General features: G+C 38.2%; 1 protein-coding gene across 1 annotated transcript in view; it reads left to right on the forward strand.

Moving 5' to 3' along the window:
* SLCO4C1 (solute carrier organic anion transporter family member 4C1) overlaps positions 1 to 25,357 on the forward strand; it is a gene marked incomplete at both ends in the record, with an annotated part of 37,066 nt that overhangs the window by 11,443 nt on the left and 266 nt on the right. The window contains 10 exons of the mRNA XM_080637605.1: positions 6,791 to 6,985; positions 9,100 to 9,196; positions 10,098 to 10,219; positions 11,088 to 11,203; positions 11,506 to 11,650; positions 13,528 to 13,723; positions 18,328 to 18,481; positions 19,584 to 19,771; positions 22,213 to 22,277; positions 24,233 to 24,370. Coding sequence (XP_080493731.1) covers positions 6,791 to 6,985; positions 9,100 to 9,196; positions 10,098 to 10,219; positions 11,088 to 11,203; positions 11,506 to 11,650; positions 13,528 to 13,723; positions 18,328 to 18,481; positions 19,584 to 19,771; positions 22,213 to 22,277; positions 24,233 to 24,370 — 1,416 coding nt within the window. The remainder of the gene's footprint in view (positions 1 to 6,790; positions 6,986 to 9,099; positions 9,197 to 10,097; positions 10,220 to 11,087; positions 11,204 to 11,505; positions 11,651 to 13,527; positions 13,724 to 18,327; positions 18,482 to 19,583; positions 19,772 to 22,212; positions 22,278 to 24,232; positions 24,371 to 25,357) is intronic.

Here is a 25,357-nt window from a genome sequence, read left to right on the forward strand (position 1 = left end):
GGCCTGGGAACAGCTGATAACACTGATGTTTAGACTGACCAAGGACTTTGTGAGTCTCATGCTCTGCCAGGGAGGAGGAGGGGCCGGGAGGAAGCGGGGACAGGACACCTGACCCAAACTAGCCAAAGAGGTATTCCATACCACAGCACGTCATGACGGGGGATGTAACTAGGAGCTACCCGGAAGGGCTAGAATGCTGCGGGGTGGGGGCGAGGTCCCGGTTGGTGAGCGGTTGTATTCTCTTGCTTGTTATTTCCTTTATCATTATTACTATTAGTGGTAGCAGTAGTGATTTGTGTTATACCTTAGTTATTAAACTGTTCTTATCTCAACCTGTGGGTGCTGCATTCTTTTGATTCTCCTCCCCGTCCCTCCAGAAGTGGAGGGAAGAAAGGTGGGGGGGGGGAAAGTAGACTTCGTGGTTCTGATTTACGGCCTGGGCTTAAACCACGACATACTGTTACATCTTCCTTTAGAAACAAGGATTAAGTCTTCATTCAGCATGTCCATTGAAGCTTTGAGTTTCCTATTCAAGACTTAAAGGTAAGATATATTTCTGTTTATAAAGGAATGGAAAACAAGCTGTTCTTTATTTCTCACTCCTGGCAACTCTGAACTATTCCCTGCCTGCCAAAAGACAAAAAAAACCCCACATCTACTGACTGCAGTTCAAGGTACAAAGAAAACCAAGTCAAGAGACCTGTCTTAGGTCTAATGTAATTGGTAAAGCATCTCACAGTTGGTTCTACCCTCTTGCCTGGTATGTTGTGTTAGATACTTGGGGATATTTTGGCCTTTACATAACTTGAATTCAGACAGAAAATTCAAAGCATGCAAGAAGGCTTACAATGACTAGCTCTGTTGGACGGTGTTGCCTTTAATGCAGTTCTGTTCTTTAAAATGCGAGTCTATTCCACTGACTTCTAGAAGGGAAAGAAGTTTAATGAGAAAATCTAGTTAAAAGTGGTCAGCCACTCATCTTAAACTTCTCCCAGAGTTTTGCTTAGATAAGGTTAGAGTCTTTTGGTTGTATAAAAGGCAGTACCTTCTCACCATTGTTCTTATGACAGCAGCAAACAGGCTTGTGGATCTAATCCAGGTTAGATTTAACCTGTATCACTTTAACAATCTGCTTAAACCTTTGACTGGTACAAGACTGGTGCTCTTAGCTTTGTGGTAAATGATCTTTGCTTTTAAAATGTTTCTTGGGAACATGAAATATAGTCTATGACTCCACTCAGCAAGTGCATGTGTACTTTGTGACTTAAAAAAAACCCAAGTCTGGTAACAAGAGTATGGTGATTGTATTAAAGTGCATACTGATGGTTTTCTTAATTTCATACTTACACCTGATTATATGATTCTGAAAAAAAACTAATGTGGTAAACTTCTCACCTCAATATGAGGATAAATTTCCGAGGACATATAAATTGAAGAGCTAGAAAAGTGAAAGTGTCTATAATCAATTAGTTTATGTCAGTCTGAAAGCCTGAGACAGTGTGGGTGGAAATGGGAATTCATGAAGAGCCACATTCTGTCAAGAGTTTGATTTATATTGCCGTATGCAATCTACTTATTTTGTGAAGATCAAATTAGGCTACACTTTAGTCATTAGCATCATTTGTGGTATTTTCTTGCTCTGCATTACTTGTTTTCTGATGTGTCTATTTTAACAAGTTACTATTGTTTGTGCACTACAATAAAATAGCTAGATGCTGTTTTAGACTAGCTCAGTAGGTATTAGAGACTAACTTATAACTGCAGGTATATTGCATATATATGCGCTGTACATCAATACATGTATGTTAACAAGATATTGCAGGACATTTTTTTTTTTAATATTCAGCTTTAGATGCTGTGTATTTAAATGGTACAAATTTAACCTGATTTAAAGATTTAATTTCCATCAGAAAAGAGGAATCATAGAATTATATGTTGGGGTTGGAAAGGACCTTAAGATCATTAGGGAGAACAGCGATGGGGGACATTACTGTGGGGATCTGTTACAGACCGCCTGATCAAGAGGAATCTGTGGATGAAGCGCTCTATAGGCAGATAGGAACAGCCTCACGCTCACAGGCCCTTGTTCTCATGAGAGACTTCAACCACCCTGACATCTGTTGGAGTGAAGGTATGGCCCGACACAAGCAATCCAGGAAGTTCCTCGATTGTGTGGAAGACAACTTCCTTCTGCAAGTAATAGAGGAGCGGACAAGGAGAGGTGCCGTGCTTGACCTCGTGCTCACCAACAGGGAGGGGCTGGTTGGAAATGTGACGCTCCAGGGCAGCCTTGGTTGCAGTGACCATGAGATGCTCAAATTCGAGATCCTCGGGACAGTGAGAAGAGCATGCAGCAAGCTCACTGCCCTGGACTTCAAGAGAGCAGACTTTGGCCTCTTCAGGAGCCTGCTTAGTAAGGTTCCATGGGATACAGCCCTAGAAGGCAGGGGGGCCCAAGGCTCTTGGTTGTTCTTCAAGGATCAGCTGCTCCAAGCTCAGGAGTGTTGCATCCCAACTAGAAGGAAGTGCAGCAGGAGGGCCAGGAGACCTCCTTGGATGGATAAGGAGCTGCTGAGGAAAATTCAAAGGAAAAAAGAGGCTTATAGAAGGTGGAAGCAAGGACAGGCGGCCTGGGAAGAATACAGGGATGTTGTCCGTGAAGCTAGGGACCAGGTGAGGAAGGCTAAGGCCCAGATAGAATTGAACTTGGCTAGGGATGTTAAGGGTAATAGGAAGGGATTCTATAGGTATGTAGCGAATAAAAGACAGACGAGGGACAACGTAGGCCCCCTCTGGAAGCTATCGGGAGAACTGGCTACCCTGGATTTGGAGAAGGCTGAGGTTCTTAATGACTTCTTTGCCTCGGTCTTCCTGGCAAAGTCTCTGACCGCACCACCCAAGTCTTGGAAGGCGGATGCAGGGACTGTGAGAATGAAGACCCTAGGCCCACTGTAGGAGAGGATCTGGTTCGAGACCATCTTAAAAACCTAAACGTACACAAGTCCATGGGACCTGACGGCATCCATCCGCGGGTCCTGAAGGAGCTGCCGAATGAAGTTGCTAAGCCACTGGCCATCATATTTGAAAAATCATGGCAGTCAGGTGAAGTTCCCGACAACTGGATAAAGGGAAATATAACCCCCATTTTCAAGAAGGGGAAAATGGATGATCCAGGGAATTACAGACCAGTCAGTCTCACCTCTGTGCCTGGCAAACTCTTGGAGCAGATTCTCCTGGAAGGCACGCTAAGGCATACAAAAAACAAGAAGGTGGTTGGTGACAGCCAGCATGGCTTCACTAAGGGGAAATCCTGCCTGACCAATTTGGTGGCCTTCTGTGATGGGGCTACGAAACTGACGGACAGGGGCAGAGCAGTTGACATCATCTACCTGGACTTGTGCAAAGCGTTCAACACTGTCCCACATGACATCCTTGTCTCTAAATTGGAGAGACATCAATTTGATGGGTGGACCACTCGGTGGATAAAGAACTGGCTGGATGGCCGCACGCAAAGAGTTGTGGTCAATGGCTCAATGTCCGACTGGAGACCGGTAACGAGTGGTGTCCCTCAGGGATTGGTGTTGGGACCGGTCTTGTTCAACATCTTTGTCGCTGACATGGACAGTGGGATTGAGTGTGCCCTCAGCAGGTTTGCTGATGACACCAAGCTGTGTGGTTCGGTTGATACGCTGGAGGGAAGGGATGCCATCCAGAGGGACCTTGACATGCTTGTGAGGTGGGCTGATGCCAACCTTATGAAGTTTAACCATGCCAAGTGCAAGGTCCTCCACCTGGGTTGGAGCAATCCCAGGCACGGCTACAGGTTGGGCAGAGAAAAGATTCAGAGCAGCCCTGCAGAGAAGGACTTGGGGGTGTTGGTCGATGAAAAAATGAACATGAGCCAGCAGTGTGCGCTCGCAGCCCAGAAAGCCAACTGTATCCTGGGCTGCATCAAAAGGAGCGTGACCAGCAGGTCAACGGAGGTGATCCTGCCCCTCTACTCTGCTCTCATGAGACCGCACTTGGAGTATTGTGTGCAGTTCTGGTGTCCTCAACATAAAAAGGACATGGAACTGTTGGAACAAGTCCAGAGGAGGGCCACGAGGATGATCAGGGGACTGGAGCACCTCCTGTATGAAGACAGGCTGAGAGAGTTGGGGCTGTTCAGCCTGGAGAAGAGAAGGCTGCGTGGAGACCTCATAGCAGCCTTCCAGTATCTGAAGGGGGCCTACAAGGATGCTGGGGAGGGACTCTTCATCAGGGACTGTAGTGACAGGACAAAGGGTAATGGGTTCAAACTTAAACAGGGGAAGTTTAGATTGGATATAAGGAAGAAATTCTTTACTGTGAGGGTGGTGAGGCACTGGAATGGGTTGCCCAGGGAGGTTGTGAATGCTCCATCCTTGGTGGTGTTTAAGACAAGGTTGGATAAGGCCTTAGGTGGCATGGTTTAGTGTGGGGTGTCCCTGCCCATGGCAGGTGGGTTGGAACTAGATGATCTTAAGGTCCTTTCCAACCCTAACTATTCTATGATTCTATGATTATCTAGTTCCAGCCCCCCTGCCATGGGCAGGGACACCTCTGCTTAGACCATGTCACCCAAGACCCCATCCAGCCTGGCCTTGAACACTGCCAGGGATGGAGCAGTTCCAATGCCTCACCATCCTCACAGTAAAGAGCTTCCCCTGTTAATAAGTTTAAACCGATTACACCTCATCCTATCACTACAGTCCCTGATGAAAAGTCCCTCCCTAGCATCCTTATAGGCCCCCTTCAGATACTGGAAGCTGCTCTGAGGTCTCCACTCAGCTTCTTTTCTCCAGGCTGAACAGCCCCAACTTTCTCAGCCTGTCTTCATACAGGAGGTGCTCCAGTCCCCTTGTCATCCTTGTGTCCCTCCTCTGAACTTTTTCCAGCAGCTCCATATCCTTCTTATGTTGAGGATGCCAGAACAGTACTGCAAGTGCGATCAGATGAGAGCAGAGTAGAGGGGCAGGATCACCTCCTTTGATCTGCTGATCACACTTCTTTTGATGCAGCCCAGGATATGGTTAGTTTCTGGGCTGCGAGTTCACACTGAAGCTAGCTCATGTTAGGTTTCTCATGAACCAACACCCACAAGTCTTTCTTCACAGGGCTAGTCTGAATGACTTCTCCACCCAGCCTCTAGCTGTGCCTGGAATTGCCCTTACCCAGGTGAAGGACCTTGCTGCGGAAGAAAGCAAATAGAGTATATTTTCTGTTTATTGTCAAAACCTTTAGTCTTCAGAGTAGTGATTCATAACAAGCTGTTCCCTGTGTGTCTTCTGAATAGCATTAAAATGAGTATTGTTCAAAAGTGGAAAAAAAGGAAGATTTTAGTGATTCCTCTGCCTGAAGTGAGAATTTCCCATGGCTGTATATTGGCTGGTTTCTGTGCAACAGCACTGAGTCGCCTGTTGTGTGCTACATGATTTTGCTCCCATTATGGTGGTGTTCCTTCAGGAGGAAGCCATGATAAAGCCCATGGATGCATTTATAACATCAGTGTAGGCCGTTCTCTTTAATTATTTGATGTGTGGCAAGCACTTCCTTACGTTTTGTATCCTGTGAGACTAAAGTGTGGACAAGTTAGCCCTTTGTTTGCTTAAAGTCAGAAGTGTTTTTAAATGTAAAACAACCTGAGAAAAATCATGTAATAATTTTGTAGTAAAGTATTGAGAACCAATTGGTGTACTTATTTAATCTGAAGCGTGCTTTCATATATTTGCTCAATGTGGCTTGTTTCTACCACACTGATGTGTTTGTCCTCTTCTTTAGGGTTGTGTGCTTTTCTGTGGACAAATCTGAAAAGAGCCATTATCCTCCTTTGATCTTGTCTCTGGGGTGTGTGCTACTAAAAGTGCAGACATAGCAAGGGGAAGGAGAAGAGAAAACCTACTCCCTGTCTTCACTCTTTTCTCCTCCATCCTTGTAGTGCCAAGCGTGACAGGAGCAGATACAGTCTCAGGCTGTTACACCTCTTTGTATGTGTGGACAAGTTCAAAAGCTTTACATTAGCTTCTCATTCTGGAGATACAGCAGTGTGTGCCTCATGAGCGTTAGTGGTGTGGAGTTTTAAGTTGTTGGTTTGTTTGGTTTTTTTTCCTTGAGAAACGCTTTTCAAGAGTGTATGAGAAGAGAGGATTATCTTTGCTTGTGACTGATAACTGCACTTTTTTCTCCAGCAGTCCAACTTCACTTAGGTTGTCCAGACTGTTCTGTCACTTAAGGGCAGAAGTTGTTAGTGCTCTCAGAATCATTAAAAGGTACAAGAACAAAATTAAGTGTCTGTTTCCTAGGAGTATTCACTAACCTGTTGCATGACAATTTGACAGGTTTGGCTTGCTTTGTTTGTTTTTCATATTTGATCAATAATACTTTCAAAAAGCCAAAGTGTTTTAATAAGCCTATTTTATCCATCTTTCCTTCCTGGTAAGGAAAAAAAAACCCGAGCCATAATAGTATTTCTTTTGGGGGTTATGATATCACTGTCAAATGGGGTATATTACTAGGCCTGAAAATAATTGTGTGCAGAGTACTTCATATGTAGTTTAGCTTTCAGTATAGGGTTTTTTGCTTTTTAGGGTTGATGTGTTTTTTTTTTTTTTCTGTGTGTGGTTGGTGATTTTTTTTTGTGTGTGTGTGTTTGTTTTGTGGATTTTTTTCATGCTTTTTTGCTTTTTTTGCTTTTTGCTTTTGCGTTTTTTGTTCACTTAGACTGTGACAAGCTTAGAAACAGGATTTTAAAGTCTTACTCTCTGTCTTTCAGACACATGTCAAGTTCCAGGAACAAGGTCTGCTAACTTCACTTGCAGTGCCAGTGCAGTGTCTTCACTTTCCAACTATCTATATGTCTTTATCCTGGGACAGCTGATGCTGGGAGTTGGAGGAACACCACTGTATACTTTGGGGACAGCTTTTATTGATGACAGTGTCGCAAAACACAAGTCTTCCCTTTATATAGGTAACTTTTAAAACTACTTATAACACATTGTCTGGGTAGGTCATAGACTGCAATGCCTTTGAAATGTTTTTATGAATTTCTCTAATTAAATCTGTCGTGTCATTGTTTACTTACGTGCATAAAGTGTTTCTGTATCAGCTACTGTGCATGTTAGGTAGTAGTCTGGTGCAAGTGTCAAGTCTTGTCAACAGTTGTTCTGCGGAATGTGGTAATGCTACTTTGTGCCTCTCGCTATTTTTTCATGTCAGTAACTTAGGGTGATTAAGTGGCTAATATGGCCTATCTGTCAAGAACAGAATGAGCTGTAGAGAAAATTTGCTTTTAGTGTCGGTCTTTGAAAACTACTGTGTATCGGGCTAGTAGCCAGGCCTTACTGTATTCTGTATCAGATTTATTTATTACCTTCCAACAGTAATCTGTGCCCTCAGTGGAGGGGCACTCCTGTGCATCATGTGATCAATGCAGTTCTCTAGCCACATACAAATTTGGCACTTCAGGAGGAAATAGTGGAAGTATCTTTCCTTAGTTGACCGTAAACAGACTGTTTAGAAACATGGAGAATGTGTCTTACTGCGGAGCTGTTTGAAAACAAAGGAATAGTGTTTCTTAGCAGTGGTTTTTAATTTTTGCTAATCAGCATTTTTTTGGCTATGTACATTTTTACTGCCAAGTTCGTTGTAGTATAAGTGTGTTTTCTGTGGGTATGAAGATGCTTGCTATTATCCCCATTTTAGGTGTAAGCTGGTAAAAGTATGTTAGCTATACTGATAACTGCAGGAGGAATTCAAAGCATCTTAGATTCCTGGACTGTTTTCCAGACTAAATCAATATTTCTAGGGGGCAAAATTGAAATCATCATCTATTTGCATTCAGTTCTTGCTTAATTGTTCTAGACAAGCCATTTCTTTTGATGCCAACAATTAGAGTAGGTGCACATGTTAAATCTTAAATAACAAAGACAACTTTTATTTTTCGTATTTCTTTATATTGAGAGAGAAGATTACACTTTCATTTGTTTCCTCTGAGGCCAGTGAAGTAAATAAAGCAGAATTACAGATGTCTGCATGATGAGGGGATCATGAAGTAGCCTGAAAACTATTAGGAGAATGCTGTCACTCTTCAAACTTAAAAGTAACAGACCAATACAATAAATCCATGCTTGCGCAATCTTCAGACAACTGCTGAGTTCAGAAGAACTCCATTTATATGTATTCTGTCCAGTATAACAAAACTAAAATGCAAGTGAGCGGACAGGCAGCTACAGTAGTCCTTTATTCTTTTTCTTGCTTTTATGCAATGTATTGAAGATTTAAAATACACTGTGTTGCTTTGCCTAATGTGAGAAGGATTGTGCAAGGCAGCAAAAAGAAGCAAACTAAAACTTTCTTTTAGTGTCTGTAAATAGCTCCTAGCATCTTAAAATTATCTTAATAATCTTAAAAGCTTGCAACTTGTAGGTTGGTAGTTTCTTTCTCTTCTGAAGCTGGGTGCATTTTCATGAATGTTCTCCTCCTGCTGAACTGAGGTATCTGCATCTAAAGTGAATAAAAAGTTAAGCAATTCCAAATGGTAATTTAAACTGAATGGTCTGTAGGAGAAAATAGAAACCTAGCTAGGTTTGATGTTCTGTAGATTGAATGTGGACTTCCATTGGAAAGATCCTTTCAGCATGTCATTATTTCCAAAATACAGGAAAACCTGGGATATGTCAGCTGAATGTTTATTTTACTTACTTACTGATACTTTAAAGTCCACTTCTGTGTCCCTTCCTCCTCTTGCACTCCTTCCCCACCCCCAATTCTCTTGCTGTCTAAAGAGCATGAAATAATACTAAATAGTGAGGAAGCAACTTTGGAAACAACTGAGAAATTCAGATTCTTCAACCTGAAGAGTTGCATCAAGCTGAACCTCTGAGTTGCAGCTTTTAATGAGAGCTTCAGATTTTCTTGTTGAGAGACAAGACAATAAATTTTGTCTTCTGCATGCTATAGTTGAAGTATGACAGTAAAAAACTGGATTGAGTTACAGAAACCATTTGGTCCAAAGCTGATTCAGGGTGTTTTAAAACAAAGCTCTAAAAATGTATGGTGAACTTGATGTATTTTGTCTTCTAGGAATTGGTTATGCCATGTCGCTGCTGGGTCCTGCTGTTGGCTACGTCTTAGGAGGACAGCTACTTAATATTTATATTGATATCGAGATCCCAGAAAGGCAGGATACAACTTAGTTTTTTGCTTTCTGTTTTCTTTCCCTATTAATTCTTATTAAAATCTTCATCTTTTCTCCATATAAGGAGGAAAAAGTGGTTTTGTTTGGAAAATACTGCATTTTCAAGAGCTTCTTTAACTTGGTAACAAGGTGCATTCACAAGGGCTTCTAGCAAATGAGTTACTTCTCACAGTGAGTAGTCACTCCATTGTGTGTGAAAGTTTCTCTGTAGTGCAAGTACTTTGTTTTAGCTTTTTGAGATGCTAGCTGTTTTAAAGCTGATTAAGAAAAAATGCTTTATCTTCTGATGAGTTGCTAATTAAGGTTAGATTGCAACTACTGATTTATTGTGCAGAAAGTTTCCGAGGTGGGATGTGGGGAGTAGGATACTGCTACTTACCTTCTGCGGAAGAGCCTGCTATAAAATTTACCAGTTGAGTATTCAAAAAATGACAGAAACTGTATTACTATCCAGCAACTTCATTTGTATTTTTATTTCCTCTCTTTTGGGGGACTTCAAATCAATACAGTGATAATCTGAACTTCTATATTGTCTTTCACTAAACTCATTGACTTTGATTCTTTCTAAAACCAGTTTTCTCAGTATCTTAATGCTGCAGAATCTTGAAATCGGGGTGAAATAATGACTTTCAAATCAGAATGAATTTAACTGAGTTGAAAGCTATATTTAGTAGAATGCAGTATTATAATACAGCTGGTGATTGTGCTTTAAACAAGCCACCAATAAATTAGATATATGTAGAAAACAAAAAAATTACAAAATTAAAATGCCTTCTGTTAAATTAGTATTTAAAACAAACAAAAGATCTAGCTCACTGGCATCTGAAATTGCTGATTTAAATTCACAAATTATAAACCTACCTTTTGCAAATTATTTTTCCAGTACAAAGATGGATCCAAATGACCCACGTTGGCTTGGAGCATGGTGGATAGGATTTCTTGTATGCTTTGTCTCAATTTGGCCTCTTATAATACCTTTTTCATGCTTTCCAAAATACCTACCAGGTAAACATTTAACAATAATGGGCTACATTGGAAGAGAGATTTGTTTTATTTTTGGGTTACAGACTGCTGGGCTGAGTGATCGCTTTTTGTTTCTGTTTATCAGTTAACCGTTTTCGGCTAAAACCTATGATAAACATCTTGTTTCCAATATGCAGCCTTTAAAACAAGCAAATTAGGGCTTTGTGTTTGTAATGATGTATGGTAGCACTGGAAACTAGTAGAGCATGGAAAGTGATGGTCACAATTTGGAAGGTGCTTGCAGCTGAGCACCCAGGACTATATTTGAAGATACCCATCAAGAAGCATAAGGAAATTTCATTGACTTACTGCATGCATGCATGCATTATTGTCTTTGTTGCCTTATTGTTTTGGGTGGAATAATAAGACATGAATCAAAGTATCCCAGAGCAGTCTTATAAAAAATGTTTAATACCATTTCTGTTCACTTAGTTATTATCTAGGAGTCCCTTGGAAGAGCATCTAAAGGAATGTATTGTGCTTGCCTGGAAAGAGAAATGATGGAGGAAAAGAAACAGTGGAGTAGGGGCCTGGGGAGAATGTGAGGACAATTTAAAAAAATAAAATTGAATGAGTTTCAGGATAGTTTGAAATTCTTAGGATATTTCTAATAATATCTTATTACAGCCAAGGCATTCTAATGGAAGCGTGATGCTTTCAGCCAAATTCTTCTTTCTGCAGCAGTACGTTGTTGATATTTTTATGGATCTGTACCAATAAAATAGTCAAGAATACCTAAAATGTCTGAGTTAGTTTTATGAAGTAAACACTTACTTTGTTTTTTCTGACTTCAAGCCCAAGAACACGGGTTTTCAATGTTTTTGTTGTCAATAAATATGTCCATTTGTAGGAACAGCAAAAATACAGTCTGAAAAGATCTCTGAAACACATGATGATGGAAGTGAGCTGCTTGTTGAGACCCAAAATATTGGAAAAAGCTTTAAAGACTTTCCCGTGGCTCTCCTGGTAAGGGAATCATGATTTTACTAAAACTGATATATTCTGAGAAATTATTATTTTTTTTTTTTTCAGGTAAAACAAATGTTGAGAAAGGTAATTGCTTTTTTATTGTGTTGTGATAGGTAAGTCTCCAGTGCTGCTGATAATTTGATGCATATTCATTTTGTTGATGCTTAGGACTGTTAAAATAAGAAAAGCATATTAGTGAAGTTCCAAATGAGAGTGTCTGCTTTAAAATATAATGACTTCTAGTTTACATGGTACTACAATGAAATAACTTTGAGTGTAATGCTAATTTCCCTCCATAGATACTGGTGAAGAATCCAGTGCTTATGAGTCTAATAGTAGCCAGTACTTCAGAAGCTTTAGTTGCCACAGGCTTTGCCACATTTCTACCAAAGCTTATAGAAAATCAGTTTGGGAAAACATCAAGTTTTTCAGCAACTCTTGCAGGTAATGTGGCTTTTCATTTTTACATGTTCAATTCATTTGTGCTGAACACCTCATTAACATTGTAGTTTATATAGGCATCTTGTGTTTGTCAAGGACTTACATGAAATGCAGTTTTCATAGAAGAAATTATATTTTTATATTTTCTTGCTTGTCCTGTGAGATTAATTCACCAAGGGTACTTAATTCACCAAGGGTGCAGATCTAATCATTGTCTGATAGTAACCATAATATATTCCTTCTTCTTGTTAAAAAACATTTTTTTTTTTCCTGATTAAAAATCAGCTGAAGGAACATTAAGCCTTAGTTCCTACTGCCTATGAAAGGCAGCTGGAAGAAAAGCAGTGCTTACCACAACAAGTAAGCCAGGGCTTGACCTGGCTTTTCCATTCTTCTGTTCTACCATGTTACAGTGAGATAGCTTACCATAAAATGGCTAATCAGGTTATATTATAAAATTACTGTGCAGCTGTTTGTATGGTTGCCTTATTGCTGCTTACTGCCATTATCCCCTATGCAGACCTAAGAGGTAGAACAGAGGAAGATTGTGAAAAGCTGAATATTGGAGAAACAAATGAAAAAATCTGATGGAAGAGGTGCACTAGGTAGGGTCACATGATTAACTCTGACACAGTTACTTCTGAAGAACAGCATCCAGATCAAGGCAGATAGGCCAACAGATGCTTGCAGTGTGGGAGACTTAATATTTCTGGAATATGTCTTGCCAAGTTATTTCAGCTGTATAGTGCTGCAATTGTAAGCGTATGCTATTTGAAGTGTTGTAAGAGAAATATCTTTGGGAAACACTTTCTGAATTACTTATTTACCTGGATAATACCAGATAGTACTTTCCCTATTCAGACATCATAGCTTCAAAATTGAGTATTTGCAAGTTTTGCATAGACATTCATTGAATTACATGCTCAATTGTTAAACAGTAGTCAGCAGTGAAGTGGAAAACAGGATATTCCTTTGTTTGTCTATAGATCTATACACTATTGCCTATAGAATTTCTGAGTGGATAATATTGATAGTGTTAACCAAATGTACAGCTTTAAATGCCTACAGTAACTTTGAAAGCTAGCTGTACCTGAACTAATGTTGAGCTAGCTAGTCCCAGTGTTACCAATGACTATGTTAACTACTTAAAGCACCTTTGACTCTGTGTATGTGGCATGTGCAGTTCTGCCACTGTATCTGAACTGTCTTTAAAAGTAGCTGTCTCAGGTCAGTGCATGTTAAACTGAATTCTGTGTGGTATTGTAGATTAGCCATAAAAATGCTCAGGTATGTATCTGGAGTCCTAATAGTACAAAGAGGATTAATCATGGGTTATATGGACAGCGAAACTGACCCACTGTTCTAGACTTTCTAATCTATTTTTTTCTAATCTTTATGTAGATGCCTTATTGTATCTTGTGCTGTTTCTTGTACACTGGTGATTATGTTGTTTTATTGAAAAGTTCAAAATATGAATGTATAACAGAGAACATGAATGTGGAGAATGGACTGAAGCAATGAAAGAGCATTATGTGTTTTCATTAAGTGGCTCAGAGATTCCTGCCCAGTATGTAGTACTCTTTAAGTAATTGAGTTTTGCTATGATGAACTTGGGTTTTGGGTGACTGTAAATCAGTTATGCTATCAAGTTGAACTTCTGGAAAGGCTAAAGATAATGTGAAGGCAGAATAAATTGCTCATGCTAACAGATTCTAGTAAGATGGTTTGAAAATGACATCACATGGACTGCATCTTAAGATACAGGTAACTTCTGCGATTTTTTTTTTTTTTTTTCCCTTAGGATAAAATTGCATTTTAAATTACTTCACTAATTATATCTTTCATTTTTATGTAATTGTTGGTGTCTTGTTTTTCTCTAGGGCTTGTATTAATTCCAGCAGCAGCACTAGGCCAAGTCGTAAGTGGCATCTTGGTTTCCAAGTGCAAAATGGATTGCAAAAGCATAATCAAGTTCATGATAGGCACTTGTTCAGTGGCTCTACTATTAAACACAGTGTTTTTATTTGCTAAATGTGGGAATGAACCTTTCGCAGGTGTCTCTGAAACATATAATGGGTAAATATATTTTAATGAACTCTTGGGTTTGGTAATAAAGTTTAAAATAAATAAGCTACTTCACAGAATGCAAAACCTTTAAAAATATCATATATTGCCTTTGTGTATGAAATGGAAGTACTTTATGGAACTCTAAAACCTTGTTCACGGAATCTTTATGTAATAGATGATTAAGAAAATGTAATAATACATTGCCTGCAAAATGTTCTGAGGAGACTGGTTCTGCTTGACAAAAATCCCAACTTCTGTAACCATTTTAGGTGTGGCCATGGTATTGACTAAAGGTAATTTTCTAGCTCTGCAGAAGTAGCATGTCTTTTTATATCTGTTTTTATTAGCTAGCTCTTGACAATCTTGCCAGTTTTTGAGTCTGCTTGTCAACATTTTCATGAGAGCCCTGAGGTGAACTGCAGCTTACACCGGTTGCGAATTTTTCCCTAGAAAAACAAAGACATTATTGTAGCATCAGATTCTCACATATCTAGCCTCCATTTACAGTGAAAGGTTTATTTTTCTTTTTCCTGGTGAAATGGCTGATAGAGATAGAAATTTAATGCCCAAGGGAGCATAGCACAATGACCCAATTTGAAGAATAAAATTGGGGAAGTATTATGGCTAACTGAAACATAACTAAAAATACTTTTGTCTAACATGTGTAGGAAGACTTCTGCAAACAATATGTGCTTTCCCTTAAACAACACAATTATCATTCCTTATAAGAATGTAGTGTATTGCACATCTTTAGATATTTGTAGTAATTGTAATAAAAATTCTACAGTGAGTGTTCTTCCTGTTTCTGGGAACAAAGCTTACTCTGGAAACCAGTACAGCGGTGGGGAAAAAGAGTCAAAAAAGAGAAAACAAAAAAGAAGCAAGATTAAAAAAATAAATATCTGCTGTGATAAGCATTCTTTAGAGAATGGATTTCTAGGTCTGCTTCTTTTAAAACTTCAACATTGAATGTATGTGATTACATCACCATCATAGGCATTATGGTGTATGAAATGTCTAATCTTGCCTTATTAAGGCATTAATTATAAGTTTTTGATTTCTCAATTCTTGTAGTTTTAAATAGCACACACTTCCATAGTGTGAGCAGTGTTTAAAAGCAGAGGAAGGTAGATAGCTGTGCCAAAACTGTGCTCTCAAGCACAGTTACAAGTGGTCAGTTACTCTGTCAAGAATTGACAGAGCCAGAGGCAACTCCAGCTGTTTGAAGGTCTGCTAAAGAGTCAGAAGCTGCTGTGCAAAATAACTCTAGTACACTGGTAGCTAGGGATTAGCTGCCATTTGAAAAAAAATCATAAGTATGAGCAGCCTTCTGTGTAACTTACTGTGTGAGTAACCAATATTTTTTTGTTTTCTCCAAATCCCCCATTCTAGCGAACGGTTAGGCAGCACTATCTTGTACAAAAACTGAATCTGTAAGTTATGCTTCAATGCATAAAAAGGCATTTGAATCCTAGGATGGGAAAGAGTGTCTCTGCACTTTACTGACACAGTAGCATGAAGTATGCAATGAAAATACAGAGGATGAGTTGAGGGGGGAAGTTAGTTTTGTAGCCTCTAATGCATGTAGGTAATACTTCTAGGAAAAATGGTAAACATCTAATAAACAGACATATATAGTTTCTTTACTTGGCATTGTCATGCTTTTTGACTGACTTAATATAAACATATAACAAATAGAAGAATGCAGGAAAGTCACATCTTACTAAGGCAACTATGTCCACAAAAATCACACAATGTGAAGTCTGTTAGTTTTCCTAGATTCTTCAAGGATATCATTGACATAAACATAACTGACATGTTACAAAAATTCCCCCAAAATAGTGACATGAAAGACTAATCAGATATTTTTCAGGTGTCTCATTTAGGTAAATGTGAAACAGTAAAATAGGTAACCTTAGGTTAACAGGATGGAAATTCAGAGGGCTTAGAGACAGTTGTGATTGAAGGCAGTTAGTTAGTCTTCCAGTTCTCTAAGAGAGTACAAATTTAATGCCATGATCATTTGTACTTCCTTCTTCTTAAAGCAAAGTTAATGCTCATTCTGATTTCATCTTTTATCTTTACAACTTGATGTATCAATTGACAGGAAAGTCAAAGGTCAGGGTTGACAATTGGTGCTTAAAACATAGCTCTAGTGTGAAAAAATGCTAGCTAAGATTACTGTGGAGACTTCGGAACTGTGATAACTAGGATGCAGACACTGGTTGTGGAAAGTTTATAGTTGCAAATTGAGCAAAAGAATCTATATTCAGCAACTGAATACTGAGGAAGTTCTGTAGAAAATAGTATGTGAAGCTACCTAGATTCCTATACCAGGTGCTGTGATAATGAGCAGCTGACAAAAGGTACAGCTGAATTGATTTTCTTCCTCAGTTAAATACAGTTGACTTGTGTTTAATAGTTTTGTGTAACTTCAGCAGTTGTGTAGGTTAGCTGTTGTTGAAGACCTGTCATATGCATTATACATATGTACATGATGTTTGAAGTTTACTAGTCCTGAAATAACTCTCTCTGCTCAGTATCCATTATAAGCAATGGTTCAGTTTTATGTAATTCAGTTTTACATGTTGGACTACAGTTTATTGGATATACAACCTGCCTCAAAATAGCGGCACTAATGTAGTGTCAGTTCCGTAACTGCTTTCCATGAAGCAACAAGCGGCTAAAATATGTACTAGATTCTTTAACAATTTATAAGCTTGTGGAAAAGTAGGCAAATGCCTGATTCCTGCTTATGATTCCTGAACAGATTCTTCTGAAATAATAAATTATGACAGTGTTCTGAGAGTTGAATTGGAAATGGATGCAGATTAATTTTTGTGGAGATTTTAAATCCTTAATGGCAAGCATTCTCTTTCTTTTAAAAAACAGCTTGGAGCTGGGGAGTAAGGAAGGCTTTTGTAAGTTCAGTGCTAGAATGACACGAGTACAGGGTCGCTTTTGAGTCCATATTTTAGTGAACAAAGTATGTTGTTTGTAGTAACTCTGCTTATTACTAGATAAGGCCATAAACAGAACTAATGTGGATTACTTGTCTATTAGAACCTTCAAGTTTTGTTTTTGTCAAATTCTTTTGCACAGTATTTCCTTGAAAACTTGAAGAAACAGAAATGCACTAACTACTTCTGTAGTTCTGTGCATTCCAGCAGGTCTCTGGTGCTCCTTGTTTTGCTTTGCTGTGAAAGAATACCCAACCTATAGAGCTTTTGAAGACCACTTAATGACCTCATCTGCTAGGCTTCTTTAGAAAATAGATGTTAGAGCAAGTTCCATGTCAGAAGAGCCTACACTAAATTGAATTCTTGTGTATGTTAATAACTTCCTCTAACTATGCATAACTATTTTTAGTCCCTCTTTGTAGGTCAGGAAACAGAGATGTCTGCCCATGTAAACAGAACAAATGTTGCTATTGAATTGATTACATACTTCTAGGCTTGACATGCCTCATAGGTTAATGAGTCTCTGTCAAACAAATCTGTGATTAGTGAATTTATGGTTCACTGTAGTGCTTTAAGCCAAAGCAAACTAACTTTGATTCTTCTATCTATGAGGAATGAACTAATGTAACTTAATAGGATTCAACTGTACTACAACCAAACTAAGTATATTGGTAGTTATGATGTCCCTAATATTTCATATGCAGTTTGAATTCTATGTAAGTAATTACCTTAATTATTAGATAAATTATTTCTCCACTTAGTATTTGTGCCCATTTTAAATTCTCTTGAAGAAATCTGTCTTTTAGGTAGTGAATCTGGAACTTTCAGTTGACAGTACAATATTTAAATTACTGACAGCGTTAGTGTCCTGGTATCTGCTGACTGAAATCTTAACCTGTGAAAATTCTTTACTTAGTAATGCACTGTTAGAAAATCAAGGGGTGTCATCTGTTTTCTTCAGTGAAAACTTAAGAAGGTCCCGCACATCATAAACTAATATTTTATTTAGCCCCATTTATAATAAAGTGGGACTACTTCAAATACAACCATACTATGGCCTATACTGGAAGTAAATGCCTAAATTGAGAGTAGTTATAATAAGCAAGAGCTAAATTAAACTGTTCATTAGTTATTCCTGAAACAGAACATCTTTGAGGTCCTTGTGGCTGTGATAAGACTTTGTATGTCCTACCACTGTGCATTTAGCATGTGCAGCCATCTTGATGCTTTAACAATGTAGACGTCTGTGTAACTGTTAAAAACACTAAAATGCAGTGAGTTTGCAAGTGGACTTTCATCCAAAGCACAGAAAAAACTTTGGAATGTGATCAGCAGAATAAACAACACCAAATACAGCTTTGAGTTTTCTTGAATTTTTTTCTTAAAAATGTAAATTAAACAAATTCAAATTAATGAGTGTGTGGGAGGGAGGAGATGATACAAGAATCATGTTGAGACACAGTTTTGTCATCTGTTACAGAATAAATGGGAAGAGTTGTAAGTACTAAGAACGTGGCTTATTTTTAAACAAATAGGTGCATAAACCACTTGAATATTTTGAGATTTATTATCCTGTAAATACTGCATTTCTTATTTATATGTCTTCTGGTTTTACGTTACTTTATTAAAAGCCTATTAACTTCTACCTTTCAGAACAGGCATGCTACATAACTTAACAGCACCATGCAATGCTAACTGTGGATGTTCGCGGTCTGTGTACTACCCAGTTTGTGGCAGAGATGAAGTACAGTACTTCTCTCCTTGTTTTGCAGGATGTGCATCACTTGTTATTAACAAGATGAAAAAGGTACTTTATACTATGAAGATAGCTAACATGGTCTGTTCTGGTTACCTGCAAAAGACTTTCTGTATTGAAAATATTCTTCCCTTAGTATGACAGCAAATCACAGTATTTATGAATCAGTGATAGTTGCTACAAGAAAAATGGGTGTGGATTGGAAACACATATCTAAATAGGATGAATGTTGGTATGTGTCATTATCCAATACTCTGACCAGGTGCTTTTAGATATTCCACTTGAGGGGATGTAATGTGTAATATCAAATTTACTTGTGACAGGTGATGTTACACAGGATTTTTGATTTGGCAGTGTGATAGAAATATGCTGAAAACACAGTACAAGTATAAGTTACATTTAGCAAAACAGCAATTTCAATACAAAGTTCAGTCACAATACCAATGTGATTCCTGTTACTGGTCTCTATTACATACTCCTTATCCCTATGCTGAGCCTTCCCCATCACTGGGAGTGCATACCTGGATTGAAACCAGGTCAAGTCCATTCAAAGCCCTCTTCAAAATTATTTTGCTGGTTGCTTGATTTTTATAATTTACATTGAGCTGAGCTCCTTTCCTCCCTTTGTGCTGGTCTGACTAACTCAGGGAGATTTTCACAATGTATTAATGAACTCAAGGAGAAACTTTTGCACCACTATTTGATCTGGTCAAAAATATAGCTGTTTCATTTCTGTATAGGTTTTTTTGCAATAGATGTGATCATTCATATTTTTGTGTAATATTATGTACTGCATATCATCATGCCGCTAACTCTAAAATCTTTAAGATTTTGTTTTGTTTGAACTGTGTGGGGTTTTATTTTAATGCTTGTACTGAAAAACTTGCTCCAAACAAAATGGAGACTGTAACGGTCTTTAGATCCCAAAACCAAAAATACCTTTTGCTCAGGTGAGCTGGATCAGTCAAGCTCTGCTGAACTAGTTTTAAAAATGAGGGTTACAGTGTCATATATCAGGAAATGGACTGTTTCTCCTATGGTAAAGTCAGGAGTTATTCCTTGTATCCTGTGTGATGCTAACCCAATTAACATCTGCCATATTAGTATTACTTAACGTCATTCTTGACCTAATCTTTCTTTTATAAATTTGTAGATATACCACAACTGTTCCTGTATTGGGAAACCAGAAAGACAGACTGGTTTAGAAGACCTCTTCTATGAAGCTGTCTCTGGGAAATGTCCAACACAATGCAAACTTTTACCTTTATTCCTGACCTTCTTCTTTTTCGCTGTTGTTTTTACATTTATGGCTGTTACTCCAACAACTGTGGCCATTCTCAGGTACACTTTTTGGAGCTGAGAAATAGGTAGATTTCTTGTGAAAGCTCAGATCAGTGAATTATTCTAATTTGTTTTGCTTTGGAATGTGGACTTAACCCAATGTGCAAGGGACTTCTTGTTTTAGTACTTTGTGTAGTAAGCAAGCAGCTCTTGAAGCAGAGGACAGTCATACCATTGTTCACTAGTTCTGTAATTACATTTGGTTAGTAGATTTAACATTTCTACATCTTTCCTACTTGTGGTAAAATCACACTTTTATGGGAGCACTCCTCTGACTGTTCTAGTCAAAGCAAGAAAGAATAAATGTACTATATGCTTGGATAAAGAAAGTATAAAACTGGCCTGTGAAATCCTGTGTGCCAGGATTTCAAATTGTACCAGGAAAAGAACAAAATAGCAATCAGTCTTGTATTCTCAACCTCTGATTCCTGTCTCAGTTCAGAGTTCTGACTTGCAAAATTGAAGTTTGTTGAGAACTGTAGACTACCTTTCATATGATATTGATGTTATATGTATGGTAGTCTGTAATATAAAATATGACAGCATGTATATGGCTGTTAACCAGTGGTTTGACTCTTTCAGATTGGTGAAATTCATATGCAAAAAAGATAGATCTGGTTTTTTTTTGTTTTGTTTTGTTTTTCTCAAATACATGGACCTCGTTCTGAAAGTAAAGCTCTTTTACTTTATGTTGAAATTTGACTTGTACCTCTAATACTTCCAGAGAAAAAAATTCATGATGCGTAGGAATACATGCAGTGTACATGTGATGCTTTGGGAGGGTATGATTAGATGCTCTTTTTACAGCTTCCTAGGTAGGGAGTTCAGGAGGGGAATGATACACTGCAACAGTGATTTGTAGAAGCCTCTGGTTCAGGGTTGGTGTAAATCTAGAATTAACAGCTTGGAATTAACAGTTTGCTGTGTTAGCGTAAAGTCAGAATGATGTGAAGTGTTGCATCATCTTCAAATCTGAGCTGACATAGTTTTATAGTCATAGTTTTATTTAGATAATTCCAAGCACTTGGAATTTTTAATCTTTGTATACTTCAACTGAAATGGTGAAACAGTTTTTACAGAAAACTGTAGAGCAGTTTAAATGTGCAAACCCTAATTTAAATACCTAAATCTTGGAGTAAGTTATTACACTATATTCTGATAATTTTTCAGCAGGCCTATTTTGTGTAGCTTCAAGTTTAAACCCATGTGTTTGTGAAAGTGTTGTAGTGGTAGAAATAACAACCCGCACTATGCAAAACTAATTCTTTCCTCTACTTTCCTGTATGGGTATGGAGATCCTAACAGTGGCTGCTCATAATCTCTCATCTTGGATGTTTTTCTGTGGTTGTCATACATAATCCAGAATGATGGAATAACTCCAGAATATAAGAACTCATAGCAGCCTTCCAGAATCTATAAGGGGCCTACAAGGGTGCTGAAGCGAGACTCTTCATTAGTGACTGTAGTGATAGGACAAGTGGTGATGGGTTAAGATTTAAACAGGGGAAGTTCAAATTAGATATAAGGAAGAAGTCCTTTACTGTGAGGGTGCTGAGGAACTGGAACAGGTTGCACAAAGAGTTGTGAATGCTTCATCCCTGGCAGTGTTCAAGGCCAGTTTGGATGGAGCCTTGGGTGACATGGTCTAAGGAGAGATGTCCTTGCCCATGGCAAGGGGGTTGAGACTAGATCTTAAGGTCCTTTCCAACCCTAGCTATTCTATGATTGTATGATTCTAATATTTAAATAATAAAGTCTTTTTAGCACTGACACTGCTTCAGAGATACAGTTTGTTAAAGAAAACAGTGCGGAAACTAAATTGCCTAAATGAAGTTAGGCTATATTTAATCTTTATCGCAGTATCCTTAAGACACTGGCAGGAGAAAAGTGTTGCTGGTGAAATATCTGAAAGAAATAGGTGGGAGATGAGGAGGTAAATTTTGGTAGTTATTAAATCAACATGTTGATTTGTACAACATAGGCCAGAACTGATTAATTGTAAGGTGGGGTAACTGCATATAAAGGTCATGGGAAATACAGCAGCTTGTGCTGTGCTGAAGTCTCAGTTAATCTATTGCTTCTTTAGGAATAGTAGCTCGAGATTGCATTCTAGCACTGTCCTTTATTTTCTTACTTTTTCTGTGGAAAAAAGATACTCAATAGTATTATCAGGATGCTGCTGGTAAGCTTGCTTTTTATTTATACGATTTGTTAAACTAGTTCAGTCTAAAATTCTTGGAGAAATTGGAGTTTCTCTTTTGTCAAAATACCTTTTGAAGTTATTTGCTTACTTGTTCTGCATACTGGTTTTCTAAAACTCTCTGCAACTAACATGTTAAAAGGGTGTATTAACACAAAGCATATTTGCTGAGGGACAAAGCAGAAAACCAGAACAGTTAAAAGTTGTTTACTAAGTCTAAAACTGCAAATCTTGTTTACAGGTGTGTGCCAGATAAACAGCGCTCGTTTGCTCTTGGAGTGCAGTTAGTGTTTCTACGACTACTGGGTATGACTTCGTTGTTAAAACACTTGCCTCTGAATAATCAACTTGCTTGATGTTTTTCTAGACTTAAAAATAATGCAGTAACAAGCTTTCAGAGGAGCTTCAAGCAGCCTGTTGTTGCCTTATAAAATACACTTGTTATAAGGCATATGCCTTATAACAAATTCCTTTTAAATATGGCATGCATGCTCATTTTAGCCTTTCTTGTTCTTATCGGCACAAACAAAATAAAATTACCATTCTTTAAGGAAAAGGCACCCCCTGTCACTTCCCCAAGAAGAAAACCTATTCTGAAAGTTAAAAAATAAGAAATCAGCAATGTAATAGAAAACAGCTTTTTGTAGTTAATATCTCAAGTTCCAGAAGTTAAAAGAAAGTGACGCAGTCTGACACAATCATATCCTTATTGGACGTGGCAATATATTTTAAAGTGGAAAGGTAGTCTCCCCTCTTCTGCCTTCCCTTTAAATTCCTTTGACTAATTTTAACTTTTATTGAATTTGTAGACATTTGTACATAAATAATTACTAAGTTTATATGTGGGAAATCTACTACTTAAATTCTAAATCTAAGTGTCTCCAAAATCTCAGTAAGACAAGTGAGTTGCCTTAAATAAAACACTAAGTTAAATGTAGGTGTTCTCTGAACCACTCATTTGAATTTTTTCTCTTTAAACTCTTGTTTTAGTCTTTACCATTTTAAATAGCATATGTAATTCAAGACTGGCTCAAGGCTCAGTTGCTGGTTAGGCTTTTATATTTATATTATACTTAGTACTGCAGCCATTCCCTGTCATTTGAGATCAAATACCATAGAATCCAAGAATGGTTTGGGTTGGAAGAGACCTTAAAACTCATCTAGTTCCAACCCCCTGCCATGAACAGGGACACCAACCACTAGATCAGGTTGCTCCAAGCCCCATCAAACCTGGCTTATGAGTTCTGCTTTGCTGTACTTACTGGAATTCCAATTACTCTAAGTCATTCTACTAATAAAACATAACAAGAGTAAATATCATCACATGTAGTAATTAGCAGGGAGATATTTTTAAGTGTTTTGTGAGGGATTCTCTGATTCATTCTACTCAGTTATCTGTGGCAGAATCTCAGCTCTTGACTTCACTGCGGAGCAGAGGATAGCAGAACTTCTTGCCTGCCTGTATTAACTGTCACTGAAGAAGGTGGCAACAGTATTAATACCAGCAAGATATTTATGCTGGACTTTTTAGGAGTCACACAGGAGTCCTCGACAGAAAAGCTGTGTTGAGGACATAGCTGCTGAGTAGCTCAAGAACAGTTTAGACCTTGAATAGTTTAGGTGGACATGTAGTGGTCAGCCTGGAGTGTTTATGATAAAATTGGCTGTACCTGGATGCAAAACACTTGTGCTTTACAAAGCACTGTGTAACAAAAATCACTCAAGTCTTAACACATTCTATGGGAATCATTTTAAACACTACTCATTTTATGTTAGTTTTTCCCTGGAAGCTTGACTGCCTCTAAGGGGTGGGAAAAAAATGTATAATTGAACATATCAACGTAATAATATATTTGTTTTCTGCATTTGGAGCAGGTTAGTGATAATCTGAGTGAAGGGACTTTTGTCCTTCAGTCAAAATCCTTCTTCCTATTAGCTGTTTTCCCCTGATTTCAATCACACTTTTTTTTTTTTCCCGATGAAAACTAAGGAAGCTGAGGTCAAGTCTTTCGAACAAATCTCTTGCTTGATAAAGTGAGACCTGTATAAAGAATTAATTAACCCACACCCTACCTAGTGAGAATCATGGAAGAGGCACACTTCCTATGTAATATGAGCCCTACGATTTTGATTAAAATGTTTACTGTGTGGCTCTGCTGTTTTATCCTCCCACCATCTCTAGGCATTTCACCATACTCATTAAGACCAGGTAAGATTATTCTGAGTAACTGAAAGTTCTTACATGTTGCCATGTTTTTCAGGTACTATTCCTGGACCAATTTTGTTTGGTGTTGCTATAGACAACAGTTGTACTCTGTGGGATGTTAATGACTGTAATACTAAAGGAGCCTGTTGGGTTTATGACAATGAAAGAATGGCTTATCTACTGATGGGCATAAGTAAGTGGCTTCTTCATATTAAGCACATGTACAGCGTAATAGATATACTGACTTGGACTGCTAGATAGGTATTACTTTAAAATGGAACCTTAAACTAATTTTTAGCAGCAGTCTTTTTTAAAAAGTGTTAATTTTTCATAAGTAATTAAACACAAAATAATAATGGGAAAAAACACATTAAATGGCTGTTAGAAATTACCTAGAAAAATATTTCTAATAACAGTAATACAAAATAGTTTGTTCTTTGGTTTTTCTTCATTGTCAGACTTTATCTACTGAATTTTAAGGGATTGGCACGCATTTCAGTCTTACCTGCCTCAGTTTGTTGGCATGTTAAGGTCTGAGGAGCATTCTTCCTTGTCATATTTCAGTTTTTTTCCCTAAATTAATACCAAGGTTTTGAAAATATCTCTAGTCAGAAATTTTCCAACTTGTATAACAATCTGTTCCCTTAAATTATGTGAGATATGTTATGTCTGGGGGACAGAAGGCAGGCTAAGCTTGCATCTGTGATAACTGCTGTTGTGCTGTCTTCTAGCAACTGTAATACTTACAGTGCATAAACTGAACTGCTGACACCTAATCTTGAAACTGAAACTACAGGAGTCACAACTTGAGGTTTCAGTACCTCTCAGGCATATTTGTAGTAAAATACAATGCCTCCTCTTTTCCCCGCTGTCTTTGTCCCCCACCAAGTTGCAGAAACACCACTGTACCAGTGAGTAGTAAATGGAACAACCTTTTAGGGTAGCTGAGGAGAATGCTTAACAGGTTTGTATGTGGGGAGTTTTAGCGTGTGGCAAAGAGAATATTGGTACAATGAAATACCATATGGGAACAAGAAATAAGGCAGACTTGTGCTTCAGGCTAGAATGGGGTGAATAAATACAGAACTGAAGTAATGGCAATAGCTGCTACATGCAGGAACTGACAGGCAGGTGAGTGGTCTGAAGCTGGAAGACTGCCTTTACCTGCCTTCTGCAGTTC

The sequence above is a fragment of the Psittacula echo genome (genome assembly GCF_963264785.1).
Source record: "Psittacula echo genome assembly, chromosome: Z".
Lineage (NCBI taxonomy): Eukaryota > Metazoa > Chordata > Aves > Psittaciformes > Psittacidae > Psittacula > Psittacula echo.